Raw genomic sequence first — 21,095 nt, 5'->3', positions numbered from 1 at the left:
TGCAACAGTGACAGACACCTCTCTGCTCTACATCCAGGCCCAGCCCCTTGGAAGTCCGAGCCATCTCCCCCCGCATCTGAGCATGGCGGGGAGGAAGAGGTAGCAGTAAACCAGGAGATCACCTCCACGTGCACAGAGGTGTGCGGTGATGGGGTCAGCGCGAGAGCATCCGCTAAGATATGTCTCATCTCAGTCTATCCAGAAGGACGTCGTCAAGAGGCACGCAGGATGTACGCCATCTTAGATGAACAGAGCAATCGCTCTCTTGCAACATCTGAGATTTTCAATATCTTTGGGATCAAAGGCAATCTTAAGCCATATTCACTGCGGACATGTGCCGGGCTCAAGCAGACTGCAGGTAGAACAGCCTGCGGCTACGTGGTGGAGTCTGTGGACGAGAAGACATTGCTCCCTCTTCCTCCACTCCTAGAATGCAATCAAGTGCCTAACAACCGTGCCGAGATCCCCACTCCCAACGCTGTGCGTCACCACAGCCATCTCAGATGCATTGCCAACGCGATTCCTCCACTGGACCCAAACGCCAAATTACTGCTCCTATTGGGAAGAGATATTCTGCAGGTACATAAAGTGAGGAAACTAATTAACAGTCCCAACAATGCCCCGTACGCCCAGAAGCTGGATCTGGGATGGGTAGTTGTTGGCGATGTAGGTCTTGGTGGAGCACATAGACCTACCCAAGTGGAGGGACGCGCTCCAGGATCTGCAGATGCTACATATTCCACGGCCCTACACCACATTCTCAAAGTTGAGCATGCTACAACAGGAGCTTTATCTGTTCTCGGACGCATCAGGCAAGGCGTCAGGCAAGCCAAGATACGCAGTTGCCTATCTGAGGGTCATCACCGAAGACGGAATAACGGAGGTGGTTTTCATCTATGGCAAAGCAAAGCTGGCAACCCAGCCAGAGCTCACTATTCCAAGACTAGAATAGTGCGCAGCGGTCTTGGCTGTCAAAATCGCAGAGACGATTGCGAAGGAGATGGACGACATCATCTACCACACGGACAGCAAAGTAGTACCGGGGTACATCTGTAACCGGTCAAGGCGATTTACACATACGTCCACAGCCATATACAACGCATCCATCAGTTTTCGTTATCTCATCAGTGGAGGTTCGTTCCCACGGATGACATCCCAGCTGATCCCGGATCACGGTCCGTCCCAGAAGCTCTACGTCCACCCAATCACCGAAGTGGTCCTCCTCCTGTCTCCCGAGGACTCTGAGGGTTAAATGGGAAATTTGCATGGGGTCTGGGAGACCCCAGGCGGGGAGTGTGCTGGACCACTTTCTGTTTACAGGTATTAATGCCACCTGCTGGATGTTCAGGTTCCTACAGCTTTGAGTTACCTTTCCTGTTAGGCAGGAAGTTGTCATAAACCAGGAAGCCCAGCCCAGGGAGAGCACCGCATGGTGTAGACTGTAATTCCTGAGCGTAATTTACTGCCATCCCACCGCACCAGTTTGTTAGACGCATTGTCTGTGAGTAATTATGTGTAACAGCATCTTTATACGTTATTGTGCAGGATTGCTATTATTAACACAGTTAAGAATGTTTCATGTGCCCTGGCTGTTTTCTTACATAACAGCACTCTATTTAGTGGTGGCATCATAGTTTATGTTTGTATACCAAGTGTATAATGTTACTAAATATGCGGTTTCCATTTCTGCTTCTATGTTACAGTTTCACAGTTGAATACAGTAAAGAATCAACGACATCTCGTGTCTACGGGTCTTTATTGGATTAATTGTTTAACTTGCTAGATAGCTGGATAGGGACATTCAGCGAGTCCAGTATACCACTTTTGAAGTCGCTTCCTGCATAGAGTCAGTTACACAGCACAGAAATAGCACCTTTGGTTCAACTTGCCCATGTCGATTAAGATGTCATTCTACACTAGTCACATCTGTCTGCATTTTGCTTATATCCCTCTAAACCTTTCCTAACTATATTCCTGTCCAAACAGCTTTTCAGTGTCCTTATAGTGCCTGCCTCATGATTTTATATACCTCTATAAGAACACCCCTTGGCCTCCTGCACTCCAAGGAATAAACTCCTAGTCTGTCCAACCTCTCCCTATAGCTTGGCCCCTCAAGTCCTGGCAACGTCCTCATGAATCTTCTCTGCACTCCAGTTTAACGACATCCTTCCTATAACTAAACTAAAACTATGCAGGATAACCAAAACTAAACATAATACTCCAGATGTTGTCCCATTAACATCTTGTACAACTGCAACCTAACATCCCAGCTTCTATCCTCAACACCATGACTGATAAAGGTCACTGTACTGAGAGCCTTCTTGACCACCCTATCTACCTGCGACATCACCTTCTGGAAACTATGTATCTGCATTCCTAGATCCTTCTGCTCTACAACACTCCCCAGGGCCCTGTCGTTCACTGTGAAGGTCCCACCCTGTTTTATTCCCAAAATACAACACCACACTTATCTGCATTAAACTCCGTTAACTATTTGTCTGCCCATTTGCCCAACTGATCAAGATCCTGATGTAATTTTTGATTACTTTCTTTGTGATCTACGATAACATCCATTTTAGTGTCACCTGCAAACTTACTAATCATTCCATTGTGTATTCTCATCCAAATCATCGCTATAAACTACAAACAGCAATGGGCCCAGCACCATTCCCTGAGGTACATCACAAGTCACAGGCCTCCATTCTAAAATAACAACTTTCCACCTTTATAAAAAAACAAGTTTCCTTTCATGAAGCTAATTTTCTATCCAGTCAGATGGCTCTCCCTTGATCCCACGCAAACTAAGCTTCCAAAGCAGCCAATCATGAGGAATCTTATCAAATGCCTTGCTGAAGTTCATATGGACATTATCTCCAGCTTTGCCCTCCTTAAATATTTTGGTTACTTCTTCAAAAAACTATCATTCTTGTAAGACATTCTCCCATGTACAAAACCATGCTGACTATCCCTAATCAGCCCCTGTCTATCCAAATGCATATGTATCTTTTATGTAAATGCACAGAGGTTCAGCAGTAGAGTTGCTACCTTACAGAGTCAGAGACTTGGGTTCAATCCTGATTATGGGTGCTGTCTCTATGGAGTTTGTAGGTTCTCCCTCTGACCTCTGGTTTCCTCCCACATTCCAAAGACGTACAGATTTATAGGTTAATTGGCTTCTATAAAATTGTCCCTAGTGTGAAGGATAGAATAATACAGGTGATTGCTGGTGGGTGTGGATTTGGTGGGTGGAACGGCCTGTATCCATACAGTATTTCTAAACTAAACTAAAATCTTATGCCTCAGAATCCTTCACAATAATTTGCCTACCACAGATGTGAGGCCCACTGGTGTATAGTTACCAGGCTTTTCTTTGCAGCTCTTCTTAAATAAAGGCACAACATTAGCCATCCTCTAGTCTGTTGGTACCTTACCTGTGTCTCAAAATGATTCATATATGTCAGCCAGGGCTCCTGTGATTCTTTCTCTAACTTCACAATGAATGGCATCGAAAGGCCAAATGGCCTCCTCCTGCACCTATTTTCTATGTTTCTCACTGTGTCCTCAAATAAATTTGGTCAGGCCTGAGTGATTTATCGACCTTCATATGGATTTAGACTTCCAGCACCTCCTCGACTGTTATGCGGACCATCCACAACACATCAGCATTAACTGTCCCATGTTTCCAGTCTTCACATCTTTCTCCACGGTAAAACAGAGGAGACATACTCATTGAGGATCTTGACCATCTTCTAATGCTCCAGGCAGAAGTGACTGCTTTGGTGTCTGAGGGGCTTTATTCTCCCTTTACTTACCTTAATTCCCTTAATCTATATAATATTAAAAGTGTGTGTGTGTGTGTGTGTGTGTGTGTGTGTGTGTGTGTGTGTGTGTGTGTGTGTGTGTGTGTGTGTGTGTGTGTGTGTGTGTGTGTGTGTGTGTGTGTGTGTGTGTGTGTGTGTGTGTGTGTGTGTGTGTGTGTGTGTTTCTGCCTGACTTGTGGCTGCCAGCCTTTGATTCGTTGCTACGCCAACACCAGGCCCAGAAACGCCGATATATTTTCCATTTCGGTAGAGATTTCACTTTTCATTCCAAGTATCTTCTCCTGATTAAATTTTGTCGTGTTTATGTACACATTTTTAATAAAATCCTTCTCCCCCCCACCATAACGGCTGCTGGCGCCCGCCTCTCGCCTCAAAGACACAATTTAAAAACAGCCGCACTGCTGAGTGCTGGTATGTTCGGGAACGGCTTGAGTTGGAGGACCACGTCTCCTGTGGAGTCTACGGGTAGGGAACGGCTGCGTTGGGGGAGCAGACCCAACGGGTCTGCACTTGGTCTAGTATAATATTAAAACTCTGTGGCTGCTGGCTGGCTGGCTGTGTTTCTGCCTGACTTGTGGTTGCCAGCCTGTACGTGCCAGCCTTTGATTCGTTGCTACGCCAACACAAGACCCACAAACACCCAGAGTTTTTCCATTTCGGTAGAGATTTCACTTTTTATTCCAAATATCCACTCCTGATTAAATTTTGTCGTGTTTATGTACACATTTTTAATAAAATCCTTCCCCCCCCCCCCCCCCCACTCACTCATTTTGTCGCCTCCTGCTGGCCAGTGACCATAACGGCTGCTGGCGCCCGCATCTCGCCTCAAAGACGCCATTTAAAAACAGCCGCACTGCTGAGTCCTGAACTGCTTGAGTTGGAGGACCACGTCTCCCGTGAGGGCTATGGGTAGGGAACGGCTGCGTTGGGGGAGCAGACCCAACGGGTCTGCACTTGGTCTAGTATATTATAAAATCTCTTTGGACACCCGATGAGCAATTTTGCGGAGGCCAAGTAGTCACACATCTGTGGGATGTGGGAGAAAATCTGAGCACCTTAAGGGAAACCCACATGGTCACAGGGAGAACGTGCAAACTCCAGACAACACTTGAGACCTCTGGTGCAGTGATAACAACTGAGCCACAGAACTGCCCCTGGCAATGCTACTTGCCAATAATGGCCAAAATGTCCTTTGACTCTTTTCTACTTGTAGGATTGGTCAGCTAACTTTTTGTGACTTATGCGTTAGAACATCTAGGTCGCTCTAAGCCTCACTCATTTGCTATTTGTCTGCATTTAGATAGCAATTGGACTTTTGCTTCCTCTAACCAAAAAGAACATCACATTATCCCGAACTAAATACTAATTGGAAGATTTACGGCCTATCAATCAATTTTTCCATGTCCCGTTGCAGAATTCAAAAATTCCTACCATCACAAAGTGATGAATTGGTCAAATTGGTGCTGAAGCCTGGTTTACAACTACACATGAGGCTTCCTATTCTGTTGGAGCAGATTTGTTGAAAGTTTGAGGTATTTGATGTGCATTCATTGATGTCGGGCGAAAAACAAGTGAATTGCACATCAACAGCCTGCATGGGATTTGACTTTGACAACTGACACGATACACATTAATATTCAGACATACCATAGACTGCAGATGTCACAGTACACTGGGAGCTCAGTAAATGGATCTCTCGTTCTCAAAAATATTGTAATTACTTTACAGAACATAACAAGCGAAGTGTGAGCCAATTTTTGCCACATTGATCATTGGCATCAGAGTACAGTCAGGTTTACATACCCTTCGGAGAAATGGCAGAAGTATTGAACAATGTCTTTGGCCTGTGAATTCAGATTCCAGATTTGTGAATTCAGTAAGGATGAATTTTGATAAGCTGAACTGCCATCAGGTGCAGGTGCACTCTAACTACTTTATTCAGGTAAGGGGAGCTAGCTATGCACAAGTATGCACTGCAGAGGGTGGTGAAAACTGCCCATTGCATCACCGGTTCCTCACTCCCCTCCATTGAGTCTGTCCAGAGCAAGCGATGTCTGCAAAGGGCGCGCAGCATCGCTGTGAAGACTGAGACAAAAAACGTATACAATTCATCTGCCATTTCTTATTCCTATTAGTACTTCTCCAGCGTCATTTTCCAGAGTCTCAATGTTCGTTTGTCCTATCTATCTCTCTATCTATCTACCCATCCATCCACCAATCATCCCTATGTTTACCCTTCATTCTGCAGGGTAAGTACCCATTCTATGATGACTCACAGCAAATGAAATGATATTCTTCTTTCATTCATTATTAAGTTAATCAACAGCTATATGTTAGACCCACATAGATTTACTATCCCTTTTGCCCATCTGTAAATAACAATGTTAAAACATTCTTACCATCACAAAGGGAAGGTTTGGTCACATTGGTGCTGAAGCCTGGGTTACAACTGCACAGGAAGCTTCCGATTGTGTTGGTGCAGATTTGTTGACAGTTTGAGGTGCTGGTTGCACATTCATTGATATCTGGAGAAATATGCTCAGTTAGTCTGCCAGAGAAAATAGTTGAAGCAGATACAATAAAAATATATGAAAGACATTTGGACTGGTACATTTTTAGGAAAGGTTTTGAGGAATACGGATCAAACGTGGAGGGATGTGGACCAAACAACAATGTATCCCGGTTGTGGTGAGTCAAGCACTGCAATATGAAGGAAATTTTAAGAGGACTATGAATTTGACTTGTAATTTGTGATCACACCAAGATTCATTCTTTTTTAGGTCCACGGACCTTGAGGGGCCAAACTAAATAGGGGTGGTCCCCTTATAATCCAATCAAACATATTAATTACATCAATACATTATTGATAGTTCCTCAATCCAATTACAGAGAGTCTACAAAAATGTTTCTTACTGAAGCTTCTGGAAGGAAGCTAGTCAACTAAATATTGCAACATTTACCCTGGAACACAAAACAATTCTGCTAGGGTTAAACAGTTTGGCCAATCAACAATCATCAGGGTAACTGTCTTGCAACATTATTTACATTATTTACAATTCATTTGCAGCAATTCAATCATGTCAATGCATTTACGTTTATTTACAGAATATTAAAACATATTATCAATTAAGGGGAAATGAGGAGAACACCTGGATCTTTCACCATCCTGCATATCAATCTGAGGCTCAGACTGGTCAGTGCCATCCACAGCCTGTAATTTTCCACTGACAAAAGTTAAGCAATTCCGACAAATGCAGGGATTCTCCATTTTATAGTGTCTTTAATTTGGTCAATATTAACACGTTCAGACCTCACCACTTGTGTTTGGGGAAAATCTCCCTTAGCCGTACATATGACAGCTGCACCACGGTGAAAACACACCAAGAAAAACTACTATCCCTTTTGTCCATCTGTAAATAACTTTATGTTAAAACATTCCTACCATCACAAAGGGAAGGGTTGGTCACATTGGTGCTGAAGCCTGGGTTACAACTGCACAGGAAGCTTCCAATTGTGTTGGTGCAGATTTGTTGACAGTTTGAGATGTTGGCTGCACATTCATTGATATCTGGAGAAATAAGCTCAGTTAGTCTGCCAGAGAAAATAGTTGAAGCAGATACAATAACAAGATATGTAAGACATTTGGACGGGTACATTTATAGGAAAGGTTTTGAGGGATATGGATCAAACATGGAGGAATGTGGACCAAACAACTATGTATCCCAGTTGTGGTGAGTCAAGCACTGCAATATGAAGGAAATTTTAAGAGGACTATGAATTTGACTTGTAATTTGTGATCACACCATGATTTATTTAGTAGCACAGATTTTTCTGCTCAGATAAAGCAAGGTCAATCGCTGGATTGAAGCCTTTGTAAATACGCTCCCAAAGCTTACCCCCCCCCCCCCACCCCCCCCCCCCCGCCTTTAGTCTAGTCCAGTAAAAAAAACACTGACTCAATCACTGGACCAACTACATTTTATTTTTAGAACGAACTGTAAATTCCCCTATACGATACCTAAACCACCATGGGTTCAATCCATGTCTCTGCCTGGCCAAGCCCTTCAGCCTCGTGCAAGCAGGCAATGCCCGAAATATCAAGTCCCAAGAGCCCTTCCAGAAGATCGACACCGATCCAAAATGGGGCTAACTTTTATAGGTCCACAAAACTTGAGGAGCCGAATATATTGAAAAATATAAAAGTGGATAAGTCTCCAGGTCCTGACAGGATATTCCCTAGGACATTGAGGGAAGTTAGTGTAGAAATAGCCGGGGCTATGACAGAAATATTTCAAATGTCATTAGAAAGGGAATAGTCCCCGAGGATTGGCGTACAGCGCATGTTGTTCCATTGTTTTAATAGGGTTCTAAGAGTAAACCTAGCAATTATAGACCTGTTAGTTTGACTTCAGTGGTGGGCAAATTAATGGAAAAGATACTTAGAGATAATATATATAAGCATCTGGATAAACAGGGTCTGATTAGGAACAGTCAGCATGGATTTGTGCCTGGAAGTTGTCTATATGGACTTTAGTAAGGCCTTTGACAAGGTTCCTCATGGAAGGTTGGTTAAGAAGGTTCAACTGTTCGGTATAAATGCAGGAGTAGCAAGATGGATTCAACAGTGGCTGAATGGGAGAAGCCAGAGGGTAATGGTGGATGGTTGTTTATCGGGTTGGAGGCAGGTGACTAGTGGGGTGCCTCAGGGATCTGTGTTGGGTCCTTTGTTGTTTGTCATGTACATCAATGACCTGGATGAAGGTGTGGTAAATTGGATTAGTAAGTATGCAGATGATACCAAGATAGGCGGTGTTGTGGATAATGAAGAGGATTTACAATGTCTACAGAGTGATTTAGGCCATTTGGAAGAATGGGCTGAAAGATGACAGATGGAGTTTAATGCTGATAAATGTGAGGTGCTACACCTTGGCAGGACAAATCAAAATAGGACGTACATGGTAAATGGTAGGGAATTGAAGAATACAGTTGAACAGAGGTATCTGGGAATAACCGTGCATAGTTCCTTGAAGGTGGAATCTCATATAGATAGGGTGGTAAAGAAAGCTTTTGGTATGCTAGCCTTTACAAATCAGAGCATTGAATATAGAAGCTGGGATGTAATGTTAAAATTGTACAAGGCATTGGTGAGACCAAATCTGGAGTACGGTGTACAATTTTGGTCGCCCAATTATAGAAAGGATGTCAACAAAATAGAGAGAGTACAGAGGAGATTTACTAGAATGTTGCCTGGGTTTCAACAACTAAGTTACAGAGAAAGGTTGAATAAGTTAGGTCTTTATTCTCTGGAGCGCAGAAGGTTAAGGGGGGACTTGATAGAGGTCTTTAAAATGATGAGAGGCATAGACAGAGTTGATGTGGACCAGCTTTTCCCTTTGAGAATAGGCAAGATTCAAACAAGAGGACATGACTTCAGAATTAAGGGTCAGAAGTTTAGGGGTAACATGAGGGGGAACTTCTTTACTCAGAGAGTGGTAGCGGTGTGGAATGAGCTTCCAGTGGAAGTGGTGGAAGCAGGTTCGTTGGTATCATTTAAAAATAAATTGGATAGGCATATGGATGAGAAGGGAATGGAGGGTTATGGTATGAGTGCAGGCAGGTGGAACTAAGGGAAAAAAGTTGTTCGGCACGGACTTGTAGGGCCGAGATGGACTGTATCCGTGCTGTAATTGTTATATGGTTATATGGTTATAAGTACATATGGGTGATCCCCTTACAATCCAATCAAACATATTAATTACATCAATACATTATTGATAGTTCCTCAATCCAATTACAGAGAGTCTACAAAAATGTTTCTTACAGAAGCTTCTGGAAGGAAGCTAGTCAACTAAATAATGCAACATTTACCCTGGAATACAAAACAATTCTGCTAGGGTTTAACTGTTTGGCCAATCAACAAACAGCAGGGTAACTGGCTTGCAACATTATTTACAATTCATTTGCAGCAATCAAATCATATCAATGCATTTAAGTGCATTTACAGAGTTTTAATACATATTATCAATTAAGGGGAAATTAGGAGAACACCTCTTCATTTTCACCTTCCTGCATATCAATCAGAGGCGCAGACTGGTTGGCGCCATCCGCAGCCTGTAATTTTCCACTGACAAAGGTTAAGCAATTCAGACAAATGCAGGGATTCTCCATTTTATAGTGTCTTTAATTTGGTCAATATTAACACGTTCAGACCTCACCACTGGTGTTTGGGGAAAATCTCCCTTAGCCGTACATATGACAGCTGCACCACGGTGAAATCACATAGAAAAACTACTATCCCTTTAGTCCATCTGTAAATAACTTTATGTTAAAACATTCCTACCATCACAAAGGGAAGGGTTGGTCACATTGGTGCTGAAGCCTGGGTTACAACTGCACAGGAAGCTTCCGATTGTGTTGGTGCAGATTTGTTGACAGTTTGAGGTGTTGGCTGCACATTCATTGATATCTGGAGAAATAAGCTCAGTTAGTCTGCCAGAGAAAATAGTTGAAGCAAATACAATAACAATAAATGAAAGACATTTGGACTGGTACAATTATAGGAAAGGTTTTGAGGGATATGGATCAAACATGGAGGAATGTGGACCAAACAACAATGTATCCCAGTTGTGGTGAGTCAAGCACTGCAATATGAAGGAAATTTTAAGTGGACTGAGAATTTGACGTAATTTGTGATCACACCATGATTCATTTGGTAGCACAGATTTATCAGATCATATAAAGCAAGGTCAATCGCTGGATTGAAGCCTTTGTAAATACACCATTAAAGCTTGGACCCCCTCCCCCCTTCGTCTAGTTCAGTAAAAAAAAACACTGACTCAATCACTGGACCAACTAAACTTTATTTTTAGAACAAACCGCAAATTCCCCTATACGATACTTAAACCACCGCGGGTTCGATCCATGACTCTGCCTGGTCAAGCCCTTCAGCATCGTGCAAGCAGACACTGCCCAAAAGATCACGCAGTCCCAAGCGCCCTTCCAGAAGATCGACACCGATCCAAAATGGGGCTACATTTTAAAGGTCCACGAAACTTGAGGGACGGAACTACATAGTGGTGGTCTCCTTACAATCCAATCAAACATATTAATTACATTAATACATTATTGATAGTTCCTCAATCCAATTACAGAGAGTCTTCAAAAATGTTTCTTACAGAAGCTTCGGGAAGGAAGCTAGTCAACTAAATAATGCAACATTTACCCTGGAACACAAAACAATTCTGCTAGGGTTAAACAGTTTGGCCAATCAACAAACAGCAGGGTAACTGTCTTGCAACATTATTTACATTATTTACAAGTCATTTGCAGCAATCCAATCATGTCAATGCATTTAAGTTTATTTACAGATGTTAATACATATTATCAATTGAGGGGAAATTATGAGAACACCTGGTTCTTTCACCATCCTGTATATCAATCTGAGCCTCAGACTGGTCGGCGCCATCCACAGCCTGTAATTTTCCACTGACAAAGGTTAAGCAATTCCGACAAATCCAGGGATTCTCCATTTTACAGTGTCTTAATTTGGTCAATATTAACGCGTTCAGACCTCACCACGTGTTTGGGGAAAATCTCCCTTAGCCGTACACATGACAGCTGCACCACGGTGAAATCACACCAAGAAAAACTACTATCCCTTTTGTCCATCTGTAAATAACTTTATGTTAAAACATTCTTACCATCACAAAGGAAAGGGTTGGTCACATTGGTGCTGAAGCCTGGGTTACAACTGCACAGGAAGCTTCCGATTGTGTTGGTGCAGATTTGTTGACAGTTTGAGGTGTTGGCTGCACATTCATTGATATCTGGAGAAATAAGCTCAGTTAGTCTGCCAGAGAAAATAGTTGAAGCAGATACAATAACAAGATATGTAAGACATTTGGACGGGTACATTTATAGGAAAGGTTTTGAGGGATATGGATCAAACATGGAGAAATGTGGACCAAACAACTATGTATCCCAGTTGTGATGAGTCGAGCACTGCAATATGAAGGAAATTTTAAGTGGACTGAGAATTTGACTTGTAATTTGTGATCACACCATGATTCATTTGGTAGCACAGATTTATCAGCTCAGATAAAGCAAGGTCAATCGCTGGATTGAAGCCTTTGTAAATATGCTACCAAATCTTGGCCCCCCTCCCCCCTTAGTGTAGTTCAGTAAAAAAACACTGAGTCAATCACTGGACCAACTAAACTTTATTTTTAGAACAAACCGCAAATTCCCCGATACGATACTTAAACCACCGCGGGTTCGATCCATGACCCTGCCAGGCCAAGCCCTTCAGCATCGTGCAAGCAGACACTGTCCAAAAGATCACGCAGTCCCAAGCGCCCTTCCAGAAGATCGACACCGATCCAAAATGGGGCTACATTTTAAAGGTCCACGAATCTTGAGGGGCCGATCTACATAGTGGTGGTCCCCTTACAATCCAATCAAACATATTAATTTCATCAATACATTATTGATAGTTCCTCAATTCAATTACAGAGAGTCTTCAAAAATGTTTCTTACAGAAGCTTCGGGAAGGAAGCTAGTCAACTAAATAATGCAACATTTACCCTGGAACACAAAACAATTCTGCTAGGGTTTAACAGTTTGGCCAATCAACAAACAGCAGGGTAACTGTCTTGCAACACTATTCACATTATTTACATTTCTTTTGCACCTATCCAATCATATCAATGCATTTAAGTTTATTTACTGAGGTTTAATACATACTAGACTAAGTGGGACCCATTGGGTGCCATGTTCACATGGAAGGTCTGGTGCCCCAAAGCAATATTCCACCTCTCCACCAATTCCAATATTGGTGGCCAATGGGGGGAGGGGGGGTTTATGGAGTTCTAGTATTGGTGTTGTGGGCTGAAGGGACTGGTTTCCAGAGTGCAAGTCTGGACATTGTGGGACAAATGGATTCTTGAGGTCACTCAAGTCTGATGTGCTGGCAGCTCACTCATGGCTGGTGTGCTGACAGTTGAATCACGGCTATGCCTTGAAATTCCATTTCAAGCATGGTGCAAGGCCACCAAATTCAAATGCAGTGTCCTACCATTTTAAGCAGGGTGCAAGGCCACCAAATTCAAGTGCAGTTTCATATCACTTCAAGCAGGTTGCAAGGCCACCGAATTCAGGTGCAGTTTCCTACCACTTCAAGCAGGGTGCAAGGCCACCAAATTCGTGCAGATTCCGATCATTTCAAGCAGGGTGCAAGGCCACCAAATTCAAGTGCCGTTTTCCGACCACTACATGCAGGGTGCAAGGCCACCAAATTCAAATGCAGTTTCATACCACTTCAAGCACGGTGCAAGGCCACCAAATTTAAATGCAGTTTCATACCATTTCATGCAGGGTGCAAGGCCACCTAATTCAAGTGCAGTTTCATACCACTTCAAGCAGGGTGCAAGGCCACCAAATTCAAATGCAGATACATACCATTTCATTAGGGTGCAAGGCCAGCAATTCAAATGCTGTTTCATACAATTTCATGCTGCGTGCAAGGCCAACACATTCCAAAGCAATTTCATACCTTTTCAAGCAGGGTGAAACCAACATAAAACCTCTGTAAAACCACACAAAACACCACATAAACACCACACACAGTTCAGTAGACATTCAGTGTGTTCAGTTAATTCACAGCTCAGACAGTCGTGACCTCTCCCTCCCCCATCTTGCAGAGACTGAGCCGCACCCACACTTCCGGGTTTTATAATCCCTGCCCGTCCCACCTTTAGGGGAATGGCCTTCATGGCGTGATTGACAGGAGAGAGATTCTCAACATTTTTTAAACACTAATAACACTTTTATTTTTCATTGATGGGAAGAATCCTCTGCACCTGATGAGCGGAGGGGGACTGAGTAAGATGGCCAAAAATCACAGCCGTAAGTGATAGCGTTTTATCTAAAATTAATATACAGTGCAAACTGGAACTTGTCAAGTTTAGACTTTTAACCATTTGCCATTTCAAACCAACCATCACCAACCATTTGGCGTGCTTCATTTCAAACCAACCACCTCCAACCATTTGCCATACTTCATTTCAAACCAACCACCAACCATTTGCTGTGCTTCATTTCAAACCAACCACCACCAACCATTTGCTGTGCTTTATTTCAAAGCAACCACCACCAACCATTTGCTGTGCTTTATTTCAAAGCAACCACATTTTCATTTTCAAACCACATTAAGGGCACTCAAGGTCAGCAAAATGACACTCACAGTTTGGTAGACATGTGTTCAGTGTTATTCACAGCTCAGACTGAGAAACGTGACCCTCTCACTCCCCCATCATTCAGAGACTGACTGAGGCACTCAACACTTCGGGGTTTCATATTCCCTCCGGAAGGAGCGTGGCCTTCAGGAGAGAGAATCTTAACATTTTAACACTAATACTCTTTTATTTTTAATCGAAGGGAAAAATCCTCTTGTCCTGCACAGCGTAGGGGAACTGAGTAAGATGGCCAAAAATCACAGCCGTATGTGGCAGCGCTTTTTCTAAAATCAATATACAGAACAACAGGAAGTGGTCAAGATCAGACTTTTAGTAAAACAGATTATCAATTAAGGGGAAATGAGGAGAACACCTGGATCTTTAACCGTCCTGCATATCAATCTGAGGCTTGGACTGGTCAGCACCATCCACAGCCTATAATTTTCCACTGACAAAGGTTAAGCAATTCTGACAAATGCAGGGATTCTCCATTTTATAGTGGTCAATATTAACATCTTTAGATCTCACCACTGGTGTTTGGGGGGAATCTCCTTTAGCCATACACATGACAGCTGCACCAAGGTGAAAATACGCAGAGAAAAACTACTATCCCTTTTGCCCTGTGAATAATTTAATTTTAATAAATTCCTACCATCACAAAGGGATAGTTTGGTCACGTTGGCGCTGAACCCTGAGTCACAACTGCACACAAAGCTTCCGATTGTGTTGGTGCAGATTTGTTGACAGTTTGAGGTGTTGGTTCCACATTCATCAATGTCTGGAGGAAAAAATTGAATGACATGTCAAACACTTGCAAGAGGTTTGTCTTTGTCTTTGTAAATAAAACTCTCACACTTGCCATCATGAGAAGCAAAAGAGGATATACAATCCTGCTGCTCTAATATTCATAATCAAAAGAGCAGAATTAGTCCATTCAGCCCATTGAGTATACTCTGCCATTCAATCATGACTGATCTCTGCCTCCTAATTCCATTTTTCTGCCTTCTCCCCCTAACCCTTGACAGGTGTTCTAATCAAGAATTTGCCTATCTCTGCTTTAAAAATATCAACTAACTTGGCCTCCCCAGCCCTTCTCAGCGTTTAACTACCATTCTCATTCCCATTCTGACCTTTTGGGTCTTTGGCTTCCACCATTGGCAGAGTGAAGCCACATACGCACTGGAACAACAGCACCTTATATTCCGCATAGTTATCTTACAAGCCCAATGGAATAAACATTGAATTCTCCCATTTTAAGTAACAACCCACATCCCCCTCTCTTTTTCCTATAAGCCACATGCCCTTCACCGCGCCCCCTCTGCCAAGCATGCTGGTGAATACCCAGTTCTTCCACTATCCTGTCCACCTTTGCCAAACTGCACCCATCACATTGCACCTGCATTCCTCCGTCACAGATGTGGCTTCAATCGCTGAGTTACGCTGGTACTTTATATTATGTGGCTGTTCAGTTGGCAATTGGTGCAGAATGATGATCTGCAAGGTTTGTTCGTGTGCAGGCCTGCTCGATGTTTTACAGGTTTTGAGTTCTATTAGTTCAATTTAGCTCTATTTTTACATTTTCTCATTGCAAAGAAAATCTCTTGGGTGAAAACTCACAGAGAACATCTAACATGCCATTTTTCCCTATGTGCAAAACTTTCCAATTGAAAATTCCTACCATCGCAAAGGGAAGAGTTGGGCACGTTGGTGCTGAAGCCTGGGTCACAACTGCACATGAAGCTTCCGATTGTATTGGTGCAGATTTGTTGACAGTTCGAGTTGTTGGTTCCACATTCATCAATGTCTGGAGGAAAAAGAATGAATGACCTGTCAAGCACTTGCAGGTCTTTTGGCTTTTCCAACTGCCACATCTAATCATGAGATGCAAAAGAAGAAGGGCACAGTGTGTGTCATGTTCTGACATTTTATCCTCTAGATGGTTTAGTTTAGAGATACAGTGTGGAAACAGGCCCTTCGGCCCACCTAGTCCATGATGACAAGCTTTCCCCGCACACTAACACTATCCTACACACACTAGGGACAATTTACATTTATAGCAAGCCAATTAACCTATAAACTTGTACGTCTTTTGAGTGTGGGAGGAAACCGACGATCTCGGAGAAAACCCATGCAGGTCATGGTGAGAACATACACACTCCGTACAGACAGCACCCGTAGTCGGGATCGAACTCGGGTCTCCATTACTGCAAGTGTTGTAAGGCAGCAACTCTACCGCTGCGCCACCATGCCGCCCGGTCTATGTCTATGGTCTTTGTTGTTATGTCCACATTGGTCAATAACAGGATTCTGAAAAGCACCAATTCTCAACTTGGTTTTCACATAATTATGTTATGTAATTGTGGTCATTTAGCTTCACACCTGAATAATAATTTAGCTCTGGTAAAAATTGAAATATACAATCCTACAACTTAAATAATTTATCCTTTCTTTTACATTTCCTTCTGCAGGAAATGTACCCATTCTGTGAAGACACAATGAATGAAACAATATCCTCATTGATTCATTATTTTTGACTACAATCTATTTGTCAGGCCACCAAAGTTTTGCAGTGCCCCAATTCTTTTTCCTATTCCCCACATGCCCCTCAGCCCCAACTATGCCAATGAACACCCAGTTCTCACACTATTCTGACCATCTTTGCCCACACCATCCACCACTTTCCATCTGTATCCCTCCTTCTGGCTTTCTATTTCATTGCTCTTCCCTCGTTATCTTTCATCCTTTTGTCTCCCTTTTACTTCAGACCTTTGCCACTCAACCCCCCTCACCTGTAACCACTCATCCTTTGCTTAGCTTTGTCCTGCGCACATCTCTTTTCCAGCTCTTCCCCCACTATGACACTATGACAATCGGCCTGAAGAGTTGTATCCACATAAAACATTGTTTATCCATTTCCTCATCAGATATGGTTTGACCTGCTGAGATAGGTTAGCACTGTATTTTGCTGAAAAAGGCAGTTAATGATTGATATATAACAATTTAGTTATTTTGACATTTTCTCATTGCAAAGAAAACCCCTTTGGTGAAAATTCACAGAGGCGCTCAAATATCCCTTCTTCCCATGTGAAACTTTGTATTTTAAAATTCCCACCGTCACAAAGGGAAGAGTTGGCCACATTAATGCTGAAGCCTGGGTCACAACTGCACATGAAGCTTCCAATTGTGTTGTTGCAGTTTTGTTGACAGGTTGAGGTGTTGGTTGCACATTCATCGATATCTGCAATTAAATGACATGTCAACTTCTTGCATAGCATTTGGTATTGCCAGCTCTAACTCTTTCACTTAGTGTTCTGTTCCACAAAGACAGCAGGATGTCACTCTGTGGTGGCACAGTAAATGATGTTAAATCAATGGAATCAAGACATATGGGGAGAAAGCAGGAATGGGTACTGATTTTGGATGATCAGCCATGATCATATTGAATGGCGGTGCTGGCTCGAGGGGCCAAATGGTGTACACCTACACCTGTTTTCTATGTTTCTATGTTTATTGCAATTGGCATTGCCAGCTTTAACTTGTTTAAGAAGGAACAGCAGATGCAGAAACATCGAATTCAGAAGAAAGGTTTGGACCCGAAACATTGCCTATTTCCTTTGCTCCATAGATGCTGCCTCACCCACTGAATTTCTCCAGCACTTTTGTCCGCCAGCTTAAACTTTGTCATTTAATGTTCTGAATTGTAACAGATTGCAGGCTGTCATTATACAGGGACAAGACAATATATGTAGAGGAAGAAACTGCAGATGCTGATTTACACCGAAGATAGACACAAAATGCTGGAGTGACTACAGCAGGCCTGGCTGCATATCTGGATGGAAGAAATGAGTGAAATTTAGGGTTGAGACCCTTCTTCAGACCTGAAACGTCACCCATTCCTTCTATCCAGTGATGCTACGTGTCCTGCTGTTATTCCCGCATTTTGTGTCTATCAACAGTGTATGGAGAGATCTTTCAAGAAAATATTGTTTTGACTCTACAAAACACAACCAGCTCCATGTGAGCCATTTTGTGCCATATCGATTATTGGCACGAGGGTTCCTTTGAGATTTCCTCCCCATTGGGGTAAGGACCAAATTATTGAAAAGGACAGGTATAATATTTTGATTTCACAGGGTAATAATGGGGGAAACGTGGAATTATGCATTTGTTAATGTATGACAATGTATCTTGAATTCTCTACTTCTGCAATATATTAAGGTGAGGAGAATCCATTTTTTGACAATCTAAGATTAACTGGGCAGCTAGAAATGCCACAATAAATAGGAGAAACCATCTGTTTTAAAACATCCTACCATCACAAAGGGAAGAGTTGGTCACATTGGTGCTGAAGCCTGGGTCACAACTGCACACAAAACTTCTGACTGTGTTGGTGCAGATTTGTTGACAGTTTGAAGTATTAGCTGCACATTCATTGATGTCTGGAGGGAAAATAGTGAATGAAGCCACAATCACATCGATTACATTTAATGTTACCAACTGCAACTCTCTCTGTGTTAATATCATGGCTTATTGTAGACTATAGAATGGGACTTTACTGATGCAAATCAATCCGTGGAGATGTCATTCTTAAATATATTGCTTAGACATTGCATCAACTAAATAATTTACTTCATAGATTAGTGGAACCACAACACTTTGACGTTTACATAGGTTTTGGTGAAATGGCAGAAATACAAACAAATACAGTTGTAATTTGACACTATAATGTAATGTAAAGAGATTTTGGTAATTATATGTCCTGAAAACTCAAGAATTTGCCTTCAATTTTAGAATTATTTCTGCAGTAAAATTTTTCTATTCTGGAGATTGACAGAGATTGAACGTTATTCCTTCTGTATCAATATTAATGAGTGTCCTATCTGTTTGTTGAGGCACCTACCCTTTTACATGGAAATAACAACTGCAACATTAAGAATTATTCCTTAAATCTGATAAATGATGTGTTTGACAACATCCTACCATCGCAAAGTAAAGTGTTGGTCACGTTGGTGCTGAAGCCTGGATCACAACTGCACACAAAGCTTCCGATTGTGTTGGTGCAGATTTGTTGACAGTTTGAGATGTTGCTTGCACATTCATCAATATCTAAAAGGAAAACAGTTTGTGATGCATCAATAATTACTATAGCTTTGCCACGAGAAATTTTCTCTCTTAATATAGTGATATTCTACAGATAATAGAATGTGAATTTACAGATCTAAGGGAAAGAAATTGAGCTGACATTGTCAAATAAATTACATGGAACAGAATAGTACAGCACTGGAATGGCCCCTTTGGCCCACGATATTTGTGCGGAACATAATGCCAAATTTAACTGATCTTACTTTGATGTTTTGAAACATTACCAGCTATGTGCCATTCTTGGCTTCATTGAATATTGGTGAATAGTGCTTTCAGGTTTTACATGTGCTTTGGTGAAATGGAAGGAGTATTGAAACAAGGATGGTCATGATTTCGATGACATAGAATTGAAATTACAGAGATGTTGCTTCCCTCTCAGTTTAAAGGTGATAATATACTTTAGACACAAGGAACTACTGAGGTTAGTTTACAAAAAAACCCCATAAAATGCTGGAGAATTTCATCGGGTCAGGCAGCACCTTTTGAGAACATGGATAGGTGACATTTCGGGTCAGGAATGTGCTATGTTTTATAGGGCATCAAATCCACGTGGCCCAACAGTCACATTGAGTGTTGTTCACAATCAGTGCGAAACAATGCATTTGAACCTTCCTACCATCACAGAGTGAAGAGTTGATCACATTGGTATTGAAACCTGGGTCACATCTGCACACAAAGCTTCCGTTTGTGTTGGTGCAGATTTGTTGACAGTTTGAGGTGTTGGTTCCACATTCATCGATGTCTGGAGGAAAACAAATGTCAAACACTTGTATGTTATTTGTCTTTGTTGAAGTAAACTTTGTCACTTAATATTCTGAACTAGAGTAGTTGGCAGTTTGTCACCCTTGCCTCCACATATCATTGAGATCAGAGTGCCTTCACATTTACATATCCGTTGGTAAATTAACATAATTATTGAAACATTCTCAAAAGGGGAGGGCAACCAGCCAAAAGTTGTGCACGTTGGCACAAATGACATGGATAGGAGAAAGGACAAGGTCCTGCAAAATGAAAACAGAGCCTTATGGGCCTGTCCCACTTAAGCGATTTTTCAGCGGACTGCCGGTGACTGACAAGTTGCCAGCTGTCTCCTAAAAAAACGGCAACTGGAACAGCGACTGTCAGAGTGGAACACACACAAACAAACACATCGCTTCCTTCACCAGCCCATTATGCAGACGGGGGACAGGGCAAGCGGGGGGAGCGCTGTCTATAAATTCACACGGTGCAAAGCCAAGGTGATTCAGACATACACCACAATGAACAGGAAGGTTGGCGCTGTAAAAAGACGGCTAAAGCACTGTGTACAGTAAGTCCTTTAAAAGAGGGGGGGAGGGAGGGGGGAAGAGAGGTGGAGAAGGGGGAAGAAGGAGGAAGTGGAGTGGAGACAACTTTTAAGAAGCCAGAGATGCACGGCTGTAAAGCTCGGTGGACATTTAACATTACCGGTCAGATATCCTTGGTTCTGAAAACTACTGTTCACCTTTTTTTTCCCCCAATGAGCCAATAAAATTCACCGGTCACCACCGGCTACAACCTACAAGAACCTCTGAGAATTTTTGACCTCCCGGTAACCCATTAGGACCTCCTGGCGACCCACCTACGGCACGAGAATTCTCGCTACTCTCCATGGCAGCTTCATTCTAGTCGTCGCTAATTTTTCAACATTTTGAAAAACTCATGGAAACCATCATGAGGCCGTGACTAGTTCCCAGAATGCTGGATCTCCTCACGACCATGAAGGCGACTTCCCGGCAACCATCCGCGAACATGTGGCGACTGCAAAGTCTTCTGTAGTCGCCTACAAAGAGGCCTCAGTGGGACAAGCCCATTAGGCAGAAGATTACGAAGGAGGACTCTGAGGGTGGTAATCTGCAGTTTACTTTCGATGTCGCAAGCT

The 21,095-nt window shown here is 42.5% G+C and overlaps 2 protein-coding genes across 2 annotated transcripts in view; one reads left to right on the top strand and one right to left on the bottom strand.

Annotated features, from left to right (window-relative positions):
• The window catches only part of LOC116979505 (serine-rich adhesin for platelets-like), a 1,930,096-nt gene that overhangs the window by 773,507 nt on the left and 1,135,494 nt on the right, over positions 1-21,095 (top strand). The window lies entirely within an intron of this gene.
• Positions 11,537-21,095, bottom strand: part of LOC116980025 (mucin-5AC-like) — a 60,409-nt gene continuing 50,850 nt past the window's right edge. The window contains exons 5-8 of the mRNA XM_033032095.1: positions 17,166-17,291; positions 15,732-15,857; positions 14,706-14,831; positions 11,537-11,647 (exon numbers count right to left, since the gene is read on the bottom strand). Of these exons, the coding sequence (XP_032887986.1) occupies positions 14,727-14,831; positions 15,732-15,857; positions 17,166-17,291 (357 nt within the window). The 3' untranslated portion in view covers positions 11,537-11,647; positions 14,706-14,726. The remainder of the gene's footprint in view (positions 11,648-14,705; positions 14,832-15,731; positions 15,858-17,165; positions 17,292-21,095) is intronic.

The sequence above is a fragment of the Amblyraja radiata genome, chromosome 13, assembly GCF_010909765.2.
Source record: "Amblyraja radiata isolate CabotCenter1 chromosome 13, sAmbRad1.1.pri, whole genome shotgun sequence".
In the NCBI taxonomy this organism is placed as follows: domain Eukaryota; kingdom Metazoa; phylum Chordata; class Chondrichthyes; order Rajiformes; family Rajidae; genus Amblyraja; species Amblyraja radiata.
The sequence above is the reverse complement of the archived record's forward strand: the minus strand, read 5'-3'. Positions and strand labels throughout refer to the sequence as shown.